This window comes from Aotus nancymaae, unplaced genomic scaffold, assembly GCF_030222135.1.
Source record: "Aotus nancymaae isolate 86718 unplaced genomic scaffold, 86718_ANA_hifiasm-v0.15.2.pri h1tg000018l, whole genome shotgun sequence".
Taxonomy (NCBI): domain Eukaryota; kingdom Metazoa; phylum Chordata; class Mammalia; order Primates; family Aotidae; genus Aotus; species Aotus nancymaae.
The window spans coordinates 17,540,098-17,559,981 of NW_026988430.1; the positions used below are offsets into that span (position 1 = coordinate 17,540,098).

Here is a 19,884-nt window from a genome sequence, read left to right on the forward strand (position 1 = left end):
AGACACATAAGACTAACATCTTATTTTTAAACACAAGCATGGCTGAGCCTAGAATGCAATTACTATTCCAGCAAATGGAACCGTGAAGCTATTGCTACAGGTTGCCTCCATTCTAGGATCCTTCCTCGTGTCGCCAATACCATAAACCACATGCAAATGAGGCAGGTAAGATCTGGGAGGAATTTGAGAAGCGTTTGTGCAATGCCCAAGAGTGAACTTACAACGGGATGAACTTAGGCTACTAACAAGAGTCTGCACTGAGCCTGAGCTCTCAAAACATTCTTGGGATGGCCAAGTACAGTGGCTCATGCATGTGATCTCAGCACTTTGGGAGCCTGAGGGAGGATTGCTTGGGCCTGGGAGGTCAAGGCTGCATGACCTATGATCATACCACTGCACTCTACCCTGGGCAACAGAGAAAGACCCTGTCTCAAAAAAAACAAACAAAAACATTCTTGGGGACTGCAGGTCTGTTGTATCTACCTCCCAATGATGTAGTCACAAGATAAACAGACCAAATATTGTTAGCACCATTTCTGCTCCTAGAGAATCCCAAGCCTAAATAAGGGAAAGCTAATTCTTCTGCCGACTTGGTGAATCAGCCTGGGTGACTGGCTATTGGTCCACCTGCCGTGGATTGCTGCCTTAGTTGCCTTCCTGTCCCTGGCTGCATCCAATGAGGGTCCAACCAGCCCACTCAAAAGGAATAGGATGAAAAGTGAGCATCAAAAATGCAGGATTACTTTCCAGAATAAAGACCTTCTGTAAATCAGTAAAAATATGAAGCAACTGTTTTTAAATGGGCATGACACATGAACAGAAGACACATAGAAGAAGAAATGGCTGTATACACATGAGTCACTTCACCTATCAGACTGGCAAATTTTAAGAGATTGGTAATATATCATGTTGGTGAGTGTCTTCGTCAGTTTGGGCTGCTCTCACAAATTCTCATAGACTGGGAAACTTCAACATTTCTCTCTCACAGTTCTGGAGGCTGGGAAGTCCAACATCAAGGTGCCAGGAGAGGCAGTATCTGCTGAGGGTCTGCTTGCTGGTTTGCAGATGGCTATCTTCCCATTGTTCCCTCACATGCCAGAGAGCAAAGGGAGAGAAAGCAAGCTCTCTCTTTTCTTATAAGGGCACTAAATCCATCATGAGGGCACCATCCTTAGGAGCTAATTACCTCCCAAAGGCTCTATATCCAAGTACCAATACATTGGAGATTAGGGTTGGATATGGTTTGTCTGTGTCCACATTCTAATCTCAACTTGAATGGAATCTTCCAGAATTTCCTCATGTCATGGGAGATACCCAGGCAGAAGTAATTGAACCGTGGGGCCAGTTCCTTCCTGTGCTCTTCTGATGATGGTGAATAAGCCCCTAGGAGGGCAGAGAGGGATGGTGGTGTGTGAGCATTAAGAGCGTGAAAACTCCCATGACAGACACCAAACCAAGCAGCAGAAAGAGCTTCCAGATAGGAGGAGATACTTGGGCCGCAGCAGAGGATGTCTTAGCAGCTACCACTATGGACCAACCTGGTCCTGGACCACCTGATTTCACGGACAATCAAGGATATGTCTCATATACCAGGGAGAACGGGTGATTTCAGAAACAGATGGCTTCCTCCTCAAGGGCTGGCATTGCACAGCCCCGAGACTGAGCTACAACCTCAGAGAAAGGGAGGGGAACCCCAGATTGACTGTGCCAGCCTCTCTGGATAAACAGTGAAACATGCCCTTCCGAGGAGCTTAGAATGGTTCTAGGCGGTCTTACCAACGCTGGGCCTTTTCCTAGGGGGCTCCGGTGGAGAACCACCTCTTGTTTAGGAGTGGAGATTGCGTGGGTGTGTACTGCGTGGGGTGGGGGCTGTCCTGCTTTCTCTGCTGAGCCCACTGAGCTGGCTGGAAGCGACAGGTATGTGTGATGACCCGCTCTAGAGGGGGGGCTCCGGCGGAGCGTGGGAAGACAGCAGGTCTAGGGTGGGCAGCGCCACCCCCAACACGTCTCCTCTTCCTCTCGGGCCCGGCCAGCAGGGGGCGCTAGACGACCGGCAATGCGACGGGGCGGGCTTGCGGCGCTCGTGACATGCCCCGGCACGAGCCCCCTAGCCCACCTCAGCCCGCCTCAGCCCACCACAGCCCACCTCAGCCCACCTCAGCCCACCGCACCCCATCCCGCTCCCCGTCCCGGACAGAGAGGAGCGGAGAGGGCGGCGCAAACAAGCAACAAAACAAACACACAAAAACCTGGCGCATATCCCCCGCGTGGCGTGGTTTCTAACCTGGGGCCTCCGCGCGACAACCCCGCTGCCGCCGCTAAGCGCCTCCTTTCACTCTCTCCTCTTCTTCACGGCCGTCCAGCCAAGGCCCGGCCCCTCCCTCACCCTCACCCACCCCTGAACTTCAGAAAGGCCCCGGAAGAAGGGCGCCCACACAAGGCCCCTCCTTCACCAGATGCCCCTTTTCAGCCACACTCACCCGAAGCTGCCTCCTGGCCCTGGGCTCCGTCGCAACCAGCATCTAACCAGGCCTGACGCCTTCCCAGAGTTCCTCAGGGCAAAGAGCAGGCGCAGAGGGCAAGACCCCAGCAAGGGGAGGACCAATGGGAGCAGGGGGCAGGGGGCAGCGCCTGAGCTCCATGCAACCAGGCAGCCTGTTGCTAGGTAACCGCATCTCCCCTCACTGCCCCAGCATATCGTCCTGAGCAGCCCATCCTGTCTCCAGCCACCTTCTGCAGAGTCTCAAAACACCGTCATCAGTGGGACCCTGAAGGCCGAAGGGAGAAGCAAGAACGCAGCCACCACCCCTGAGCTACCTGCGGCTCTGCTCCCCACCATTTCACTGTGAAGAGTCAGCTGCCTGGGCCGGGAGGTCACTGCCGCCATGAGTCTGGGCATCATGGAAGAGGAAGACCTGGCCGAGTACTTCCGGCTGCAGTATGGGGAGCGGCTGCTGCATATGCTGCAGTGAGTGTCCGAGGCCTGGCCCCTCTGTGCCTGGGACCACCCACACCCACCCCATGCCTCAGCTTCCAACCTGTCTGTCCCCTCCTCTCTTGTAACCCAGCGCCCCAAATTACCTTGGCACCAGTCCACCCCATCACCTGGTCCCTACCCCTGTCACTCTCCCCCAGCTCATTCCCACATGGCCCTCTATAATTCTCAACACAACATCCCTTTCCCTCAGAAAGGGAGAGAGGCCCCCTCCTTCCCCATAGGTACCTGTCTCCACCAGTTACTCCCAGTCCCAGACTAATCCGCCTCAGAACACACAGCCCTGTTGCATTCACATCTTGGACAGGAAGTTCCCCAATGTTCAGGGAGAATTGGAGTCGCCATCCATCCGGCTACTGGAGAAGAAAAAGGAGATGAAGATCATGCATCATGCTATGGTGCAGAAGAAGAAGGTGGGGACTCGGGGATGGAGGGCAGAGGTACAGGGAAGGAGCGGGTGGGCTGGGCTCCAGGAGATCCCGTGGACAGCTCTCCATTGTGTGGGCGAGGTGGCTAGAGCCAGGAGTCCTCTATGGCAGTCTAGTCTCTTCAGGGAGAACAGAAAGGATCTGGGTCTTGGGGGTACCAGTGTCCAGGGATCCTCTGCTCTGAGCCAGGCATGGGGTGGAAAGTGGGAGGTTCCTCTGGACCCTCCTGAGCTTGAGGATGGAGCCTCTGGGGCAGGGGATGCTGGGGTCTTCCTCGGTACCCATGTCAGGGGCCCTCCTGACCCCTCTGCTCCCACACCCCCACCCCAAAGATGTTTCAGCTCAGAATGGAAAGCCTGAACCTGCGCTGGGAGGAACTGGGTGTTAAGGAAGCCCAGCTGAAGGCTCACATCCAGAAGTTTGAGCAATTCATCCAGGTTTGAAGGGGTGTGGGTGGCCACAGTGGGTGGGGGGATCCACACTCAGCAGTCAGGTAAACTGTCGCTCCTCTTCCTTGCTTCTGCTGACTCCTCAGCCTGAGTTAAAAGCATCCTTAGTGCTCCAATACTGCCTGGCACTTCCCTGGGCATCCTTTATGTCCCACACCTGTCTCTGGTTGTAATTTCCCATTTACCTATCAGTCTCTGCCCCCTCTAGATGGCTGTTTCCTATTTCCTTTCCAGTACATAGGACATACAGTTTATCCAGTAAATGAATGCATGGATGGATGGATGAATGAAGGTGCTGCAGTCAGGACTCAGCACTTGGGGAATACAGTGATGAATGAGACAGAGTTTTAGTCCCTCCGTCCACCCCACCCCTCCATCCTTGTCCTTGCACTGAAGGTCCGGGCAGGGAATAGTTGAAGGACCAGGCACCAGAGTCCATTCCAAGATGCCCCTCTCACTTCACTCCTTAGTGGAGCAATGTAATTGTCTGAAAATCCAGATTTATCCAGACCCACTCCAGTTAGCACTTACGCAGCCCTGAAGGGCCTGGTCCAGCTCTGGGAGCTGGTAATGATTGCCATCTGCTCCAAAGGAGCCCCGCTCTTAAGCATCTTCCTTCCTGCTCTCTGTCTAAGCCACGTGGGACAGGAAGTCCATGGACTGGGCTTCAGAGAGTGGACTAGGGGAGACCTGCATTGCATCGGGCTCAGAGTCTGGAGAGAACTCAACCCCCTGAGAAGATTGAGAAAGTCCTGAAGTGGTAGCAGGAAGCGTTCTCACAAAGCTTCTGTTGTTTCTGTTCTTCCCGGTGGCCATTTTCTGTGGAGCAGAAGGACCACTCCTGGATCAGGGCTGGGAGGCGCGAATTTTCTCCCGATTCGGTGCTCAGTGCCTCCATTTTCCCAGTTGTGGAGGTGGGAGGCACATTCTCCAGAGGTCCAGTTCTTCTTAGCAGCCAGAGAAGCACGTATGGAGTAGTTGGGGCAGAAGGAGATTTGGGTGTGAGCCATTCTCCAAATGGCACTCAAAGGGTCAGCAGCTTCAGTTCCCAGAGAGTTTGCTACAAATACACACCCTGGGGGCTTTCCTTGTTGCTTTCAGCAAATCTGAGGTTGGGCCCAGGCTTCTGTATACATTCATTCATTTATTCATTCATTTGTATTTTATTTTTTATTTTTGGAGACAGTCTTGCTCTGTCACCAAGACTGGAGCACAGTGGCACGATCTCGGCTCACTGCAACCTCTGCCTCCTGGGTCCAAGCCATTCTCCTGCCTCAGCCTCCGGAGTAGCAGGGACTACAGGCGAGTGCCACCACACCTGGCTAATTTCTGTGATTTTTTGGTAGAGACGGGGTTTCACCATGTTGGGCAGGATGGTCTCCATCTCTTGACCTCTTGATCCACCTGCCTCGGCTCCCAAAGTGCTGGGATTACAGGCATGAGCCACCACACCTGGCCTCTATATTTTTTAAAAAGCTCCATAAGCAGTTCTGATGAGCAGGTGGATTTGAAAGCCACTGGTTTAGACCCCCTCCATCCTCTCCTGGGCTTACGGGGCAGCACACAGATCCTCTGTGCACCTTCCTCAGTGGCCTCCAAGTGCCACACTCCATAAGTCTGTCCATGTAGAATCACAGGAGCCCCTGATGGGAGACAGGAGTCACACGGCGAGGGGTGGGCTTGCCCCTAATCTTAGGGGAGGGCTTGGCAGAAAGAAGAGGCAGGATTGGATTGATTGCAGTAGCTGAGCCTCCTTCTGTCTTCCCGCATCAAACTGCCTGTACCATCTCCTCCCTAAGTGGGATGTAAGTCTGAGCTCCTAGGCGCATGCTCTCCCAGTGGCCTTACCCCCAGGCCCTATGGCACCAGGTGCATCGCCTAGCTCATCTTCCTGTAGCTCCAGCCCTGTTGCCCCAGCTTGTGAAAGGGAGAGGGGCTCCTGCCTCCCACCTCCACAACTGGGAAAATGGAGGCACTGAGCACCGAATCGGGAGAAAATTCGCGCCTCCCAGCTCTGATCCAGGAGTGGTCCTTCTGCTCCACAGAAAATGGCCACCGGGAAGAACAGAAACAACAGAAGCTTTGTGAGAAGGCTTCCTGCTACCACTTCGGGACTTTCTCAATCTTCTCAGGGGGTTGAGTTCTCTCCAGACTCTGAGCCCAATGCAATGCAGGTCTCCCCTAGTCCACTCTCTGAAGTCCAGAGCCCAAGTCCCACAGGAAAGAACCATATCCTGTCTGCCTCCCCCTGCCCCCAGGGCCACCTCTTGACCTTGGAGGAAACCTCTGTCCCCACAGCCCCCTGAGCCCCACCTCAGTCCACAGAAATCTCCTCAAGCAGCTTCAAATACCCCTAAGAGCCTTTTCCTTCACCCTGCTTCTGCCCCATGGGTGGCCCAGCAGTCTGTGCCTGTTCCCAGGATGGTTTGAGCAGATGGAGGGGTCTGAGGGTGCCACCAGCCCCAGGAGGGCCTGGGCCCCAGGAGGACCGGGGGAGGCTTCCTGACCAGCGCCGCTTCCCCCTGCCCCAGGAGAATGACCAGAAACGGATCCGAGCCATGAAGAAAGTCAACAAGGAGCGAGAACTCAGGTGTCAGCACCTGCAGGAGCTGACCAGGGGTAAGCAGGAGATGGTGGCGCTGCGGCTGGAGCACCAGCGGCTGAGCGCCAAGCTGCAGGACTACTCCATCTTCAACAAGTACCTAGAGAAAGTGGTGGAGAACTCCGAGGTGAGTCCAAGGAGCCCGGCGGGGGCCGGCCCTGGCACCTGCCTCAGCTCCACCTCCTCTTTCCTGGGGCCTGGGGCCTGGGGCCATGGGGTGGAGCTCAGGCTTAGCTGGCTTCAGACTGTGGACCTTCTGAGCCCCAGGGGCTCTGCAGGGATAGGCACCCTGCTCTGAGGAGATGCAGCCAGTCCTTGGGGGGCAGTCAGGGGCAGCTAAAAGAAGCCTCTGGTGAGGCTGGATGAGTTTCCCAAGGGGTGGGGCCTAGTGGTGTGTCTTGAGTCACAACTGTGTATATGTCTTGCATGAGTTGCATGTTTATGTCTACGTGTGTGTCCTTGGCTGTGTCTATCTAAAGGGGTGTGTGTGTGTGTGTGTGTGTGTGTTTGTGTGTCAGCAGGTGGCTTCTCTCTATCCCTGCGGCCTCTTTCTATCCCTGCATCCCCTCCTCTCAGTGTCTTCTGTGTTTACTGGAGAGTAAATTGGGAAGGGGAAGGGAGAGGAGCTGGAAAAACACCCAGCCTCCTGGTGTTGAAACACCATACGAACTGGGGTGTTTCAAATGTCCCGGGCCTGGGAGTTGGTGCTTCACATGGGTAACTTCATTCAGTTCTCTGGCCAGCCCCAAGGGGAACCCAAGCTGATCATCCTTTTACAGAGAAAGAAATGGAGGCTCTGAGAGGTTAGGTCACCTGCCGAGAGTCTCACAGCTCATGAGTCTCACAGCTCATTTGCTTTTAGCCACTCCTCCGTGGGCCCCACAGTGTAATTGACCAGGGCTCTTCCTGCCATCCCTGTGGCCCAAGCCCAGGGAACTTCTCAGTTCCAGCATGCCTCTTGCAGTGTAACACTGCTGATGCCCATCCCAGAAACCAGAAACCACCCCGCTGCCCTGAACTCTGTGGCCCCTCCTTCTCAGGCTCCTGGCTGGGGCGGAGAAGGGCCTCTTCCCAGGTCCTTCTTACGTGGTGAGTCCAGGTGCTCTGTCCCAGATCCTCCACTTTTCTCCCTGATCAATGCCCAGGGCCTTTCATGGATGCCACCCATGTCACACTATCTCCTCCCCCATGTGACCAACAGCCAGAAGAGCCCCCCACCGGGGCAGATAGACGCACCCCCTCCAGGCATGTGGATAGAGGAGGTGCGACAGGATGCCCAGCTGTTTAAAATTCCCACAATTCCCGTATCAAACCACTCACCTAGTTTACTCATGCATGAGTCCCACATCTGCGTTATTTCCTCCACTCAAAGCTGCTACATACTGTAAGGTCAGTGGTTCATTTCATGGTTAGGGTTTGTGGGGAAGGGGACAGGAAGTAAGGAGGGACTACCATATTAAAACAGCTGATAAATTGCAAGATGTGGCCAGGTGTGCAGTGGCTCACACATGTAATCCCAGCACTTTAGGACGCCAAGGTGGATGGATCACCTGAGGTCAGGAGTTCAAGACCAGCCTGGGCAACATGGTGAAACCCCATCTCTACTAAAAATACAAAAATTAGCCAGGTGTGGTGGCAGACACCTGTAATCCCAGCTACTCAGGAGGCTGAGGCAGGAGAATTTCTTGAACCCGGGAGGCAGAGGTTTCAGTGAGCCGAGGTCATGCCATTGCACTCTAGCCTGGGGGATGAGGGAAACTCCATCTCAAAACAAAACAAAATATTGTAAGATGTGTCTTAAGTTCAGAGTTGCTAAAATATGTATCTTAGAATTGAGGAAATTGGCCTGTGTCTCGCTCCTAAGCTTGAGATCCCCACATCTAACTCTTCCTCGTGCACACTCATCTCATCTGCTTCCTGCCACCCCCAGGCCAGCCCTGCTGCTGGTTTGTCCTGTGCTGGTGAATGGCAGGACCACCTACCCACAGCCCCGCCAGAACCTGGGCCTCCTTGGCTCCTCCCTCTTGCTCAGTGCCACAGCTATCAATCAGCAGATCTGGTCTGTTCTGCCTTGGAAGTATTTCTGGAATCCAGTCCCAGCCCCTTCCCCATCCAGGCCACCAGTGGTACCTCATCTGGAGTTCAACTAGGCATCATTCCTGGCCAGCCTGTTTGACATTCCTCCCACCCCGCTCTTTCTTTCTTTTCTTCTTTGTTTATTTTGTTCAAAATACTTTAAGCATACTAGAAAGTACAGAGACGCACATAACAGCAACCAAGTACTCATCACACAGCTTTGCTCAATCTTCATCTTTTCCTCATCTGCCCCCAGTTCTGCTGTCTTAAACACTACTGACAATCGAAATCCAATAAATGAAATCCTTTGTGTCCTTCCAAATCTCATGCTCCTTCACCTCTCCTCAGACGCCAAGAGTATCATGCTTTTAAAAATTCTCATATCATGCTTTTTATTATTTTATAACATTTAACATTTTGTAACTTTTTTTTTTTTTTTTGAGACGGAGTTTCACTCTCGTTACCCAGGCTGGAGTGCAATGGCGCGATCTCGGCTCACCGCAACCTCCGCCTCCTGGGTTCAGGCAATTCTCCTGCCTCAGCCTCCTGAGTAGCTGGGATTACAGGCACGCGCCACCATGCCCAGCTAATTTTTTTGTATTAGTAGAGACGGGGTTTCACCATGTTGACCAGGATGGTCTCGATCTTTCGACCTCGTGATCCACCTGCCTTGGCCTCCCAAAGTGCTGGGATTACAGGCTTGAGCCACCGTGCCCGGCCTGTAACTTTTTATATGAAATTTTTTAAGCATATACAGAAGTAAAGACAACAGTGTTCACCTGCTGCTCATTATTTGATTCCAGTAATTATCAATTCATAGTCACATCCGCCGTACTGTCTCACCTCTGCCGTTTTGAAGCAAATGGTATATTTTCAACCACATGTGTCTCTCTGCAGTATGTATCTCTAAGAGATGAGAGTTCTTTTTAACATAACTACAACACCATTGTCACACCTACTATAAAATTGATAGTAATTCCTTACCATCAAGTATCAGTATCATTTATTGCACAAAATGGGGCAAGTGTGGTGGCTCATGCCTGTAATCCTAGTGCTTTGGGAGGCCAAGGTGGGAGGATCACTTGAGTTCAGGAGTTCAAGACCAGCCTGAACAAAAAAGTGAGACCCTCCGCCAACTCTACAAAAAATTTAAAAATAAAAAGTAGTCGGGCATGGTGGCACACATATGTGGTCCCAACTACATGGGAGGCTGAGGCAGGATGACTGCTTGAGCTCAGGAGGTCAAGTCTACAGTCAGCCACGTTTGTACCACTGTACTCCAGCCTGGGCAATAGAGTGAGATCCTGTGTTTTAAGACAAATTATTGCACAGATGCTTTTTGTACAGTTGGTTTGTTCCAATCGTGGTCCACTAAGGTCCTCACACTGCCCTTAGTTGGTACGCTTCTTAAGCCCGACACAAAAGCGGTTATATCACGTGATTCCACTCGTGTTTAAAAACAGGTAAAATTAATCTTTAGTGATAGAAGTCAGAATATTGGTTTCCTCAATGGTTGGGGGAAGATACTCACCAGCAGCCCTTCTTCATTTATTTGCCTGAACACTACCATTAAAGAAAAGGACTTCATAAGAGAGAACCTTCCCATTTGATGATTGTGTGGGTTTTACAGAGAAAGTTTGTTAAATGCTTTATTTACAGCTTTCAGAATAATGAATTGGTTCTCTAGCACTCACCTGTAATGCTTCTAGTATCATTGTGAACTTAAAGGTTTTTAACATATTTGGTATGTTTTAATCCTTTGCACTTATTCTTACTAATGTTCAAATCATCTCATCTTTGGGCACTGGAGGCTCTTCGATTTGACACCTGAATCGTTTTGGCATCAGCATTAAGTTTTAGAGGTGTGTTCCTAGTAGCTCGGATGTAGCCTGTTTATTTGAACTGTGGTACGCTGTTGCACTGTGTGCCAGATGAACTTTCAGAAATGTAAATGTGAATTGTCTCTCTGCTTTTTCTTTTTTGAGATGGAGTCTCACGCTGTCACCCAGGCTAGAGTGCAGTGGCACAATCTCGGCTTACTGCAACCTTCACCTCCTGGGTTCAAGCAATTCTCTGCCTCAGCCTCCCGAGTAGCTGGGATACAGGTGCCCACCACCATGCCTGAATAATTTTTGTATTTTGAGTAGAGACAAGGTTTTACCATCTTGGCCAGGCTGGTCATGAACTCCTGACCTCGTGATTCACCCGCCTCAGCCTCCCAAAGTGCTGGGATTACAGGCGGGAGCCACCATGCCCAGCCCTCTCTGCTTCTTAAAATCCTTCAATGGATAAAGTCCACACTCCTTCCCAAGGTTTACTGAACTCTTGCTTGCTTGCTTTCTCTTTCTTTCTTCCTTCGTTTTTCTTTCTTTTTCCTTTCTTTTCTTTTTCTTCCTTTCTTTCTTGCCTTCTCTTTCTTTTTTTTCTTCTTCTCCTTCTTCTTCCTTCTTCTTTCCCTCTTTCTTCCTTCTTCGTTTCTTCTTGTCAATCTCTTCCTCCCCATCTTGAACTCAGGCTACCTTGACCATCCTGAACATACCACCCCCTATTCTGTTTATCTTTGCCCAGGCTGTCTCCTCCACCTGTCATACTGCCTCACCTCCCCACACTCATTTTGCTGGCTGTCATCTGTTCATACCTCCCGTCTCACTTCAGCCACCCTTTCTCCCAATAAACCTTTTCGGGCTGTTTCTACCTCCTCCAGTGTTGAGTTGGGTGGCCCTTCCCCAAAGAGGCATATTTGGGGAAAGGCCAGCAGGGCAGTTCTCAGGACACCCATCTGTCACTGACAATGTCATGAGATGGACGAGGTGCTCAGGAAGTTTCCCCTGGGTGGCTGAAAGGCATGCTTTGATAAGCCCCTAGGAAGGCAACTTGGCATCACAGAACTGGTGCTCATGCTCTGCCTTCTAAAGAGGGTTGGTTTCAGGGCTTTTCTTCCACTGAGCGGGACCTGAGGATTAGGGCCAGAGTGGCGTGGTTCTGGACCACGCTGGAGGAGGTGAGCTGAGTCTGGCAGGCCGCCTGCCCCACCAGCACCCTCTCCAGCCCCTGCTTCTCCCTCAGCAAATGAACCAGAGATCACCAACTGGAAGACTCGCCCAGATTCCTGTCCAGCCCTGTCCCCCAGTCAAAGATAGGGCTTATCTTGCTGTTGTAACTGTTTACTTGTCTGTCTGTCCTCCCTCCATGCCACCCCTCAGGCTGTAAGCTTCCTAAGAGCAGAGTCTGGTTTTCCCATCTCCTGCTATTTCCCTAGCATTTAGCATAGCTCCTGACTTATAAGTGGTTCTTGGTACAACCTTGTTGAATAGGAAATTCTTGCCTTGGGAGACATATCAAAATGCCCTCCACCAGCAATTATCAACCCTAGCTGTGCCTAGAACCACCTGGGGATCTTTTGCAAAATTCAGGTGTCAGAGACCACAGAAGGCTTGTTTATTCATCTGAATCTCTGGGGGTGGAGACTGGTAGGTATCCTTTTTAAAGCCCCTGCAGGTGATTCTAACATGCAGTTAAGATCGGAAATCCCTGGCCCAGTTGTACATCCCCCCAGCCCAACAAATGGACCATGGCTGATACAAACCCAGGAGAGGCAGGCAGCGGGAACCCCAATGTTCCTCACAGCCTCTGGCCATGCCCCTGGCCAAGGGCCTGTCTCCCCAGATGTCCAAATGTCCAGGCATCTTGGCTGGGGGTTGGCAGGACTGGGTGGCTCCATCAGGCCCCTGGGGCTGGCTGTGCATTGACCTGAGCCCCTGTCCACAGTTCGAGGAGATCCATGAGGTGATCGCGCGCTACAAGACACTGGTGAGCATGCACCACGACCTCATGCAGTCTGCTCAGGAGGGGCAGGAGAAGATTGAGCTCGCCAAGGCCCGGCTGGCACGCTACATGGAAGAGAAGGATGATGAAATCCTGCAGCAAAACAATGAGCTGGCAAGACTGCAGATGCGCTTTGACCATGCCCGCAGCAACGTCATCATCTGGGTGAGGGGGCCCTGGGGCGAGCACTGGGTGAGTGACAGCCCTAAGTACACACACACACACACACACCCCACATTCTGTGCTCATGCCCCGTCCTTATCCCCTCCCCAGGAATCTCGCTGGGCGCACATCCAGAACACTGCAGCCAAGAAGACCCTCCTGCTTGGCACCATTAAGATGGCCACGCTGAACCTCTTCCAGATCGTGAGCAAGCAGCTGAATGAGGCGACTGAGGTGGCACTGGAGGACACACACAAGCAGCTGGACATGGTAGGAGGATGGGGACAGGCACTGGGGCTGTTGGGTCTGCTGGGCCAAAGAGGTTGCTAATTGGTTGGGTGGAAGGATGAACCCAACAGCGCAGCAGAGGAGGGGGCTCTCAAATTTTCACAACATCAGGATCACCTGGGAGGGGGAGGAGTCTTACTGGGCCCCACACCCACAGTCTCTGACTCAGTGGATCTGAGATGAGAATTTACATTTTCAGCAAGTTCCCAAGTGACGCTGCTGGTTCGGGTTCCATACTTTGAGAATCATTGCATTAGCACCAAACCCCTTTTGGCCCCAGTATACAAAGCAGTAGCAGAGACCCATATCGAATCCATTAGTTGTGCAAAACAGCCTTATTAAATTCTAGTGAGATACTGTGGCTTGCTGAAGGCCTGAACCTGAGGCCCACCATTTGTTAAAAAGAGAAATTGGATGCCGGGCCTGGTGGCTCACGCCTGTAATCCCAGAACTCTGGAAGGCTGAGGTGGGCAGATCACCTGAGATTGGGAGTTTGAGACCAGCCTGGCCAACATGGTGAAACCCCATCTGTACTAAAAATACAAAAATTAGCTGTGCATGGTGGTGCACACCTGAATCCCAGCTACTTGGGAGCCTGAGACGGGGGAATTGTTTGAGCCTGGGAGGTGGAGGTTGCAGTGAGCCGAGATCACGCCACTGCACTCCAGCCTGGGTGACAGAATAAGACTTCATCTCAAAAAAACAAGAAGAAATTAACTGGACATGGTGGCGCAAGCACCTATAATCCCAGTTACTCTGGAGGCTGATGCAGAAGAATCACTTAAACCCAAGAAGCAGAGGCTGCAGTGAACCAAGAAGAAAAAAAATTGACTGAGAGGCACTTTCCCTACTTTAAAAAAACAAAAGGGGGTAAACTCATGAAATATACAGAGCAAGGCAAAAGGATTTCCCTAAAACAAATAATCAACCTATACCTTAAAGCATGCTTGAACAGAATTATGTTACAGCCCAAAGGAGGGGATTTGTAAGAAAGTTTGTTCTGAAAGTAGCAATTCTCAGCATTTCATCTTTACACTCCTCAAGTTTATTGAGGACTCCCAGAGAGCTTTCCTTTATAGGGGTTGTATCTATTGGTAATTACCATAATAGAAATTAAAAGAGAAAAATTAAAAATATTTAATTTATTTATTTTAAATAATAAAAAGTATGTCAACAGAAATAACATTTTTATGAAAAAAGTTTCAGAAGTGTTTTGTGAGAAGAGTGGCTTTGTTTGACACACTTGCAAATCCCTCTAATATCTGGTTTAACAGAGGACAGGCAGGTGCTCATGTCCGCTTCTGCATTCATTCTGTTGTGACAGCATATGTCATGGAAACTCCACTCTGGGAAATGCCACTGTGGACTCGTGAGAGAATAAGAGCAAAAAAGGCAAATAACATTTTTGTATTATTTTAAAAAGAGTTTTTGCCTCAAAACCCCTTTCCCCCAGAATAGGGTGTCAGAGACTCCCAGAAATCCTTAGGCTCAGCTGCACAAGATGGCTCATGCCTGTAATTCCAGCACTTTGGGAGGCTGAGGCGGCCGGATCACCTGAGGTCAGGAGTTCGAGACCAGGCTGGCCAACATGGTAAAACCCCATCTCTACTAAAAATACAAAAATTAGCCAGGTGTGGTGGCGGGCACCTGTAATCTCAGCTACTGAGGAGGCTGAGGTAGGAGAATCGCTTGAACCCGAGAGGCAGAGGTTGCGGTGAGCCGAGATCAAGCCACTGTACTCCAGTCTGGATGACAGAATGAGACTTCGTCTCGAAAAAAAAAAAAAACTCAGTCCCCCTCCCCTCAGCCTCCCAGAGGTCCTCAGGCTTCTGCCCTTAGCTGTTGTGAAGAAAGATGCAGCAGGAGGGTGGGGCATCAAAGCTCACGCCTGTAATCCCAGCACTTTGGGAGGCCAAGGCGGCCAGATCACCTGAGGTCAGGAGTTCAAGACCAGGCTGGCCAACATGGTAAAACCCCGTCTCTACTAAAAATACAAAAATTCGCCAGGCATCGTGGCAAGTGCCTGTAATCCCAGCTACTCAGGCAGCTGAGGCAGGAGAATTGTTTCATCCCAGGAGGCCAAGGTTGAAGTGAGCTGAGATCACGCCATTGCACTCCAGCCTGGAGCAAACAAGAGCAAAACTCTGTCTCAAGATTCAGTGGGAGATGTCGCCTTCCAGCCCCTCGCTCCCACAAGCACATCCCCTGCTGAGACCATAGCTTCTAGTCCATCCACTCCAAATTTAGAGTTTCTGAATCCCTCTCAACTTGGATTCACCTCTACAGGAGAACTTCATATTGCCCAAAAGCTATTTGAAAATATCTCACTTCATTCCCATAGGAGATGAAGCTACTCATGGAAATACACGTGACCAAGTAGCCCAAAGATTTAAAATTAAGGACCTGGGAAAGTACAAGTTGAAATCCGAGGTCAAGGATGGAGAGAAATACAGACTGCCCTTGGTTCTTACGGGCCTCAGACAGGGGCAGTTAATTGGCTCCGAGCTTCCTGGCAATCCAAATGAAAGGCCACCTGTAGTTCTTATACTAGAATAAGAAAAGATAAGGTTTCCTCTTCCTGGCAGTTAGCTCTCACGGAAATTTCCCGATGAGGCTTCATTGACATTCTGTGATGTTCTCAACAGCATCCCTGCAACCAATGCAGGCACGGGCTTTGTAAGGCAGCTGCTTATACAGAACAAGGAACGTGGTGCACAGGACAGCTTAGGAAAAGTGATTCTGCAGAAGGCCAGGGCAATTTGAATTCCACAGAGTGTGTCATGGAAGGTTTGGCATTATCCCTGAAGAAAAGCCTATCTGAACAAGCACTTTCCAAACTGAATCCTGAGATATTGTTTCCTAGTGGGAATAAAAGGACTCCATAGACTAATACATTTAGAAAACTTTAAATTAAACGAAGATAAGATTTAAAAAAACAAACAGGACTTAGAGTCTTTGCTATGCCCTGAGGTGCTCCCAGTAGACAGCGTTTCTAAAACTGACTTGACCACAGAACTCCTTTGAGGCATGTGACCATTTATTATGAGAACATAGCTCAAGAAATGCTGACCTGTCTACTTGGGAAAGCTGTCATCTTGGGAAAGCTGCTTTAAATCATTGACTCTTTGTTTTCTCATTTGCAAAATGGGAATGATATTGGTAATAGTAACAGTATCAGCAGCTGACAGTTGTCGAGAGCTTTGGACAGTCTGCGTAGTTCCATCTCCAGAGACAGCCTTGAAAAACAGAAGTTTTAGAACTGAAATCTTTTTTTTTTGTATTAACGTTTATTTTAGGTTCAGGAGTACATAAGCAGATTTGTTATATAGGTAAACTCATGTCACAAGGCTTTGTTGTACAGATTATTTCATCAACCAGGTACTAAGCCTAGTATCTAATAGTTATTTTTTCTGGTCCTCTCCCTCCTCCCACTCTCCACCCTCAAGCAGGCTCCAGTGTCTATTGTTCCCCTCTTTGTATCCACCGGTTCTCATTGTTTAGCTCCCACTAATAAATGAGAACATGCAGTATTTGGTTTTCTGTTCCTGTGTTAGTATGCGAAGGATAATGACCTCCAGCTCCATCCCTGTTCCCACAAAGGACATGATGTCATTCTTTTTTATGGCTGCATAGTATTCCATGGTGTATAAGTACATTTTCTTTATCTAGTCTACAATTGATGGGCATTTAGGTTGATTCTATCTCTTTGCTATTGTGAATAGTGTTTCAGTAAACATCCCTTGCATGTGTGTTTATGGTAGAATGATGTATATTCCTTTGGGTATATGCCCAGTAACAAGATTGCTGGGTTGAACAGTAGTTCTACTTTTAACTCTTTGAGGAATCGCCACACTGTCTTCCACAATGGTTGAACTAATTTGCACTTCCACCGACAGTGTGTGAATGTTCCCTTTTCTCCACAACCTCAGCAGCATCTGTAATTTTTTGACTTTTTAATAGTAGCCATTCTGAGTGGTGTCAGATGGTATCTCATTGTGGTTTTGGTTTGCATTAGAACTGATATCTTAGAGGCTGTCTGGGCCAATCTGTTCTCCCTCTTTCCTTATTAAAGATGAAGAAACTGAGTCCCAGAAAGATGGAGTGATTTCCCCAGAACTGCGATGGGGGCGCAGCTAGGTCATCTGACTTCTGGAGTAGCACCCTTTTCTGTGTTATGCTGACTGTGTGCTCTTTAAAACAGAAGCCAGGGCCGGGCACAGTGGCTCACGCCTGTAATCCCAGCACTTTGGGAGGCTGAGGTGGGTGGATCACGAGGTCAAGTGTTTGAGACCAGCCTGACCAACATGGTGAAACCCTGTCTCTACTAAAAATACAAAAATTAGCTGGGCATGGTGGCAGCCACCTGTAATCCCAGCTACTCAGGAGGCTGAGGCAGAAGAATCACTTGAACCGGGAGGTGGAGGTTGCAGTGAGCCAAGATCACACCACTGCACTCCAGCCTGGGCAACAGAGCGAGACTCCGACTCAAAAAGAAAAAAAAAAAGGAAAAAAAAAACAAAAGAAAACAGAAGCCAGTGAACAGAATTTACATTTCTTTTCATGGCTCAAGGTTAACAGAGTGAGACTCCATCTCAAAAAAAAAAAAGGAAAAAAACAAAACAGAAGCCAGTGAACAGAATTTACATTTCTTTTCATGACTCAAGGTTATCACGATGAGCATCAGCTCTGGGTTTCGAGTGCACAACCACTTTAGGGGTGGTGAAGTTGTGGAAGGCGGTCTGCCCATGCTGATGGGACCCTGCCTGCCAAATCCTTTTCATCCACTAGCCTGCTCGTGACCCTTTCTTTCTTCTCCCTCTTGTTTGATTCTCAGCCTGGACTTCACACACCACCAGGCCTGCCTCTAGGAGTTCCCAGCTCCATACTTGTTTATTGCTTCTAATCGGCTTCACCTGACACTCAATTTCACCTCAAAACATTGTCAAAGGAAAGGAAGCGGCTTCCTCAAGAAGTGTGGTGGCTCATGCCTGTAATCCCAGCATTTTGGGAGGCTGAGGCGGGTGGATCACTTGAGGTCAGGAGTTCAAGACCAGCCTGGCCAACATGGTGAAACCCATCTCTACTAAAAACACAAAAATTAGCCAGGCAAGGTGGCGGCACCCGTAATCCCAGCTACTCCGGAGGCTGAGACACGAGAATTGCTTGAACGCAGGGAGCAGAGGTTGCAGTGAGCCTAGATTGCACCACTGCATTCCACGCTCGGTGTCAGAGCAAGACTCTCATATCCAAAAAAAAAAGTCAGTCACAGAAAAGTGATGACGCACTATGCACTCTTTACAAGTGAATGCCTGGGATGCTCCATGCTGGGAGGAGGGATGCCTCTGGAGAATGGAGTTAATGCTGGGCTCCTTGCCTTTTTAGATCCAGCAGTTTATCCAAGACCTGTCGGACATCTGGGCAGAGGTGAAAAAGAAGGAACAACAGCAAGTCCGAGTCTAAGGCAGCAACCTGGTTCCAGAACGTCCTGAGACGGAGACCGTGAGAGGATAAGCCGGGAACCTACAGTCCAGTCAGTTCAGCGGGGACCTACGCCCCTGTGCCTTCCTGCTGGGGAGCACCTGGCTGTTTTCCCCTTGGGCCTCACTCAATCCCTGAAAACAGTCAATGTTACAAGAAGTGTGTTCTCAAGTTCTCTCTCTCCCTTTGGTACTTTATTCATGGGGAAGAGTGTCAGCGAAGGGGGACCCCCCACAAGCACTCACTCTCAAAGCTGGTCGCTTAGGCTGCCTGGGAGCTAGAAATCACATCTTAGGTCTGGTGTCCTCTTGGCTTTGGGCGCACACACAGTCAGCGTTCAGGTGGGTAACAAACCAGAACATCAGTACCGGGGACCCTTCCCGCATCCACCACTTCAAACGTTTATTTTTATTTTGTTTTGTTTTATTTATGTATGTATGTATGTATTTATTTATTTTGAGACAGAGTTTCGCTCTTGTTGCCCAGGCTGGAGTGCAATGGTGCGATCTTGGCTCACCACAACCTCTGCCTCCCAGGTTCAAGCAATTCTCCTGCCTCAGCCTCCCAAGTAGCTGTGACTACAGGCATGCACCACCATGACAAGCAAAAGCCAAGTCAGAGAGCCATGGGGAAGTAGCATTTATTCAACAGGGACTTCATTTGTATCTGCCTCTTGAAAACCCGGTGAGGCATCGTTATCCTGACTCACAGAGCAGGATGCTTGCCTGGGAATACTGGCTACAGGCTGACAGGGCCAGGATTTAACCCTTGTGTCCACTGTTCCTGAGCCTGGCCTCTCCCTTCCGACCAGTCTGCCTCCCAGAAAGCAGGGGCCCTGTGCTTTCGTCCCCAAAGCAGGCTGAGGAGCAGATGCAAGCAAGGATCCATGTCTCCTCCCTGGCCCTGTGATCCTGGAGGGTCCTCAGACTGCCCAGATTCCTGTTGCCTCAGGGAAGGCACTACCGCAGCTGCCCTGCCAGGATCGCTGTGTGGGCTGCAGTAACCCCTCACCTTCACATACCACGCTTTACAGCAGTGGTTCTCAGGTGTGGTCCCCAGATCCGCAGCGTCAGCATCACCTGGCAGCTTTACCAATGAAATTCTCAGGCCCCACTCCAGACCTGAGAACCAGAAACTCCAGGGGTGGGATCCAGCACTCTGGATTTTAACAAGCCCTCCATGCAATTCAGATGTGTCCTCAAGTTGAAGAACCACTACCCTACAGTGACCAAATGCTTTCAAGTATCTGGGCTCCATTCATTTCCGACCTCATGAGGCAATATATGTCTACCTGGGTCAGCGTTTAGCCAGAGAAGTAGATAGATAGATAGATAGGTAAATAGTGAATAGAAGATAGGTAAATAGATATACAATAGATAGTAGATAGATGATAGATGGATAGATACATAGATAAACAGTTAGATACATGGACACATAGATCGATGGTAGAGAGAGAAAGAGAGAGACCCTTCTGATACATGTGAAGGGCTTTGTTTCAGGGATTTGACCTTAGGCAGTCGTGGGCACTGGGTAAGCAGTGTCTGTAAAGCGGCTGTCTTCCCATCTGATGCTGGGGTTTGA

At 50.1% G+C, this 19,884-nt stretch overlaps 1 protein-coding gene and 1 long non-coding RNA gene across 4 annotated transcripts in view; one reads left to right on the forward strand and one right to left on the reverse strand.

The window, feature by feature from the left end:
• The window catches only part of LOC135275760 (uncharacterized), a 126,404-nt gene extending 123,866 nt beyond the window's left edge, over positions 1-2,538 (reverse strand). The window contains exon 1 of the long non-coding RNA XR_010343338.1: positions 2,481-2,538. This is a non-coding gene — a long non-coding RNA (uncharacterized LOC135275760). The remainder of the gene's footprint in view (positions 1-2,480) is intronic.
• Positions 1,842-18,477, forward strand: CCDC42 (coiled-coil domain containing 42). 3 transcript variants are annotated; one of them, XM_012457397.2, is made up of 8 exons: positions 1,842-1,917; positions 2,694-2,968; positions 3,303-3,408; positions 3,756-3,860; positions 6,404-6,601; positions 12,319-12,540; positions 12,649-12,807; positions 18,208-18,433. In XM_012457397.2, the coding sequence occupies exons 2-8, from the start codon at positions 2,886-2,888 to the stop codon at positions 18,283-18,285; spliced, it is 951 nt and encodes a 316-aa protein (XP_012312820.1). In that variant the 5' UTR covers positions 1,842-1,917; positions 2,694-2,885; the 3' UTR covers positions 18,286-18,433. The 3 variants fall into 3 exon arrangements, with proteins under 3 accessions (XP_012312820.1, XP_012312821.1, XP_064234393.1); XM_012457398.2 differs by having other exon boundaries at positions 1,867-1,917; positions 2,727-2,968; XM_064378323.1 differs by lacking the exon at positions 1,842-1,917 and having other exon boundaries at positions 2,658-2,968; positions 18,208-18,477.
• The last annotated feature ends 1,407 nt before the right edge of the window (positions 18,478-19,884 follow it).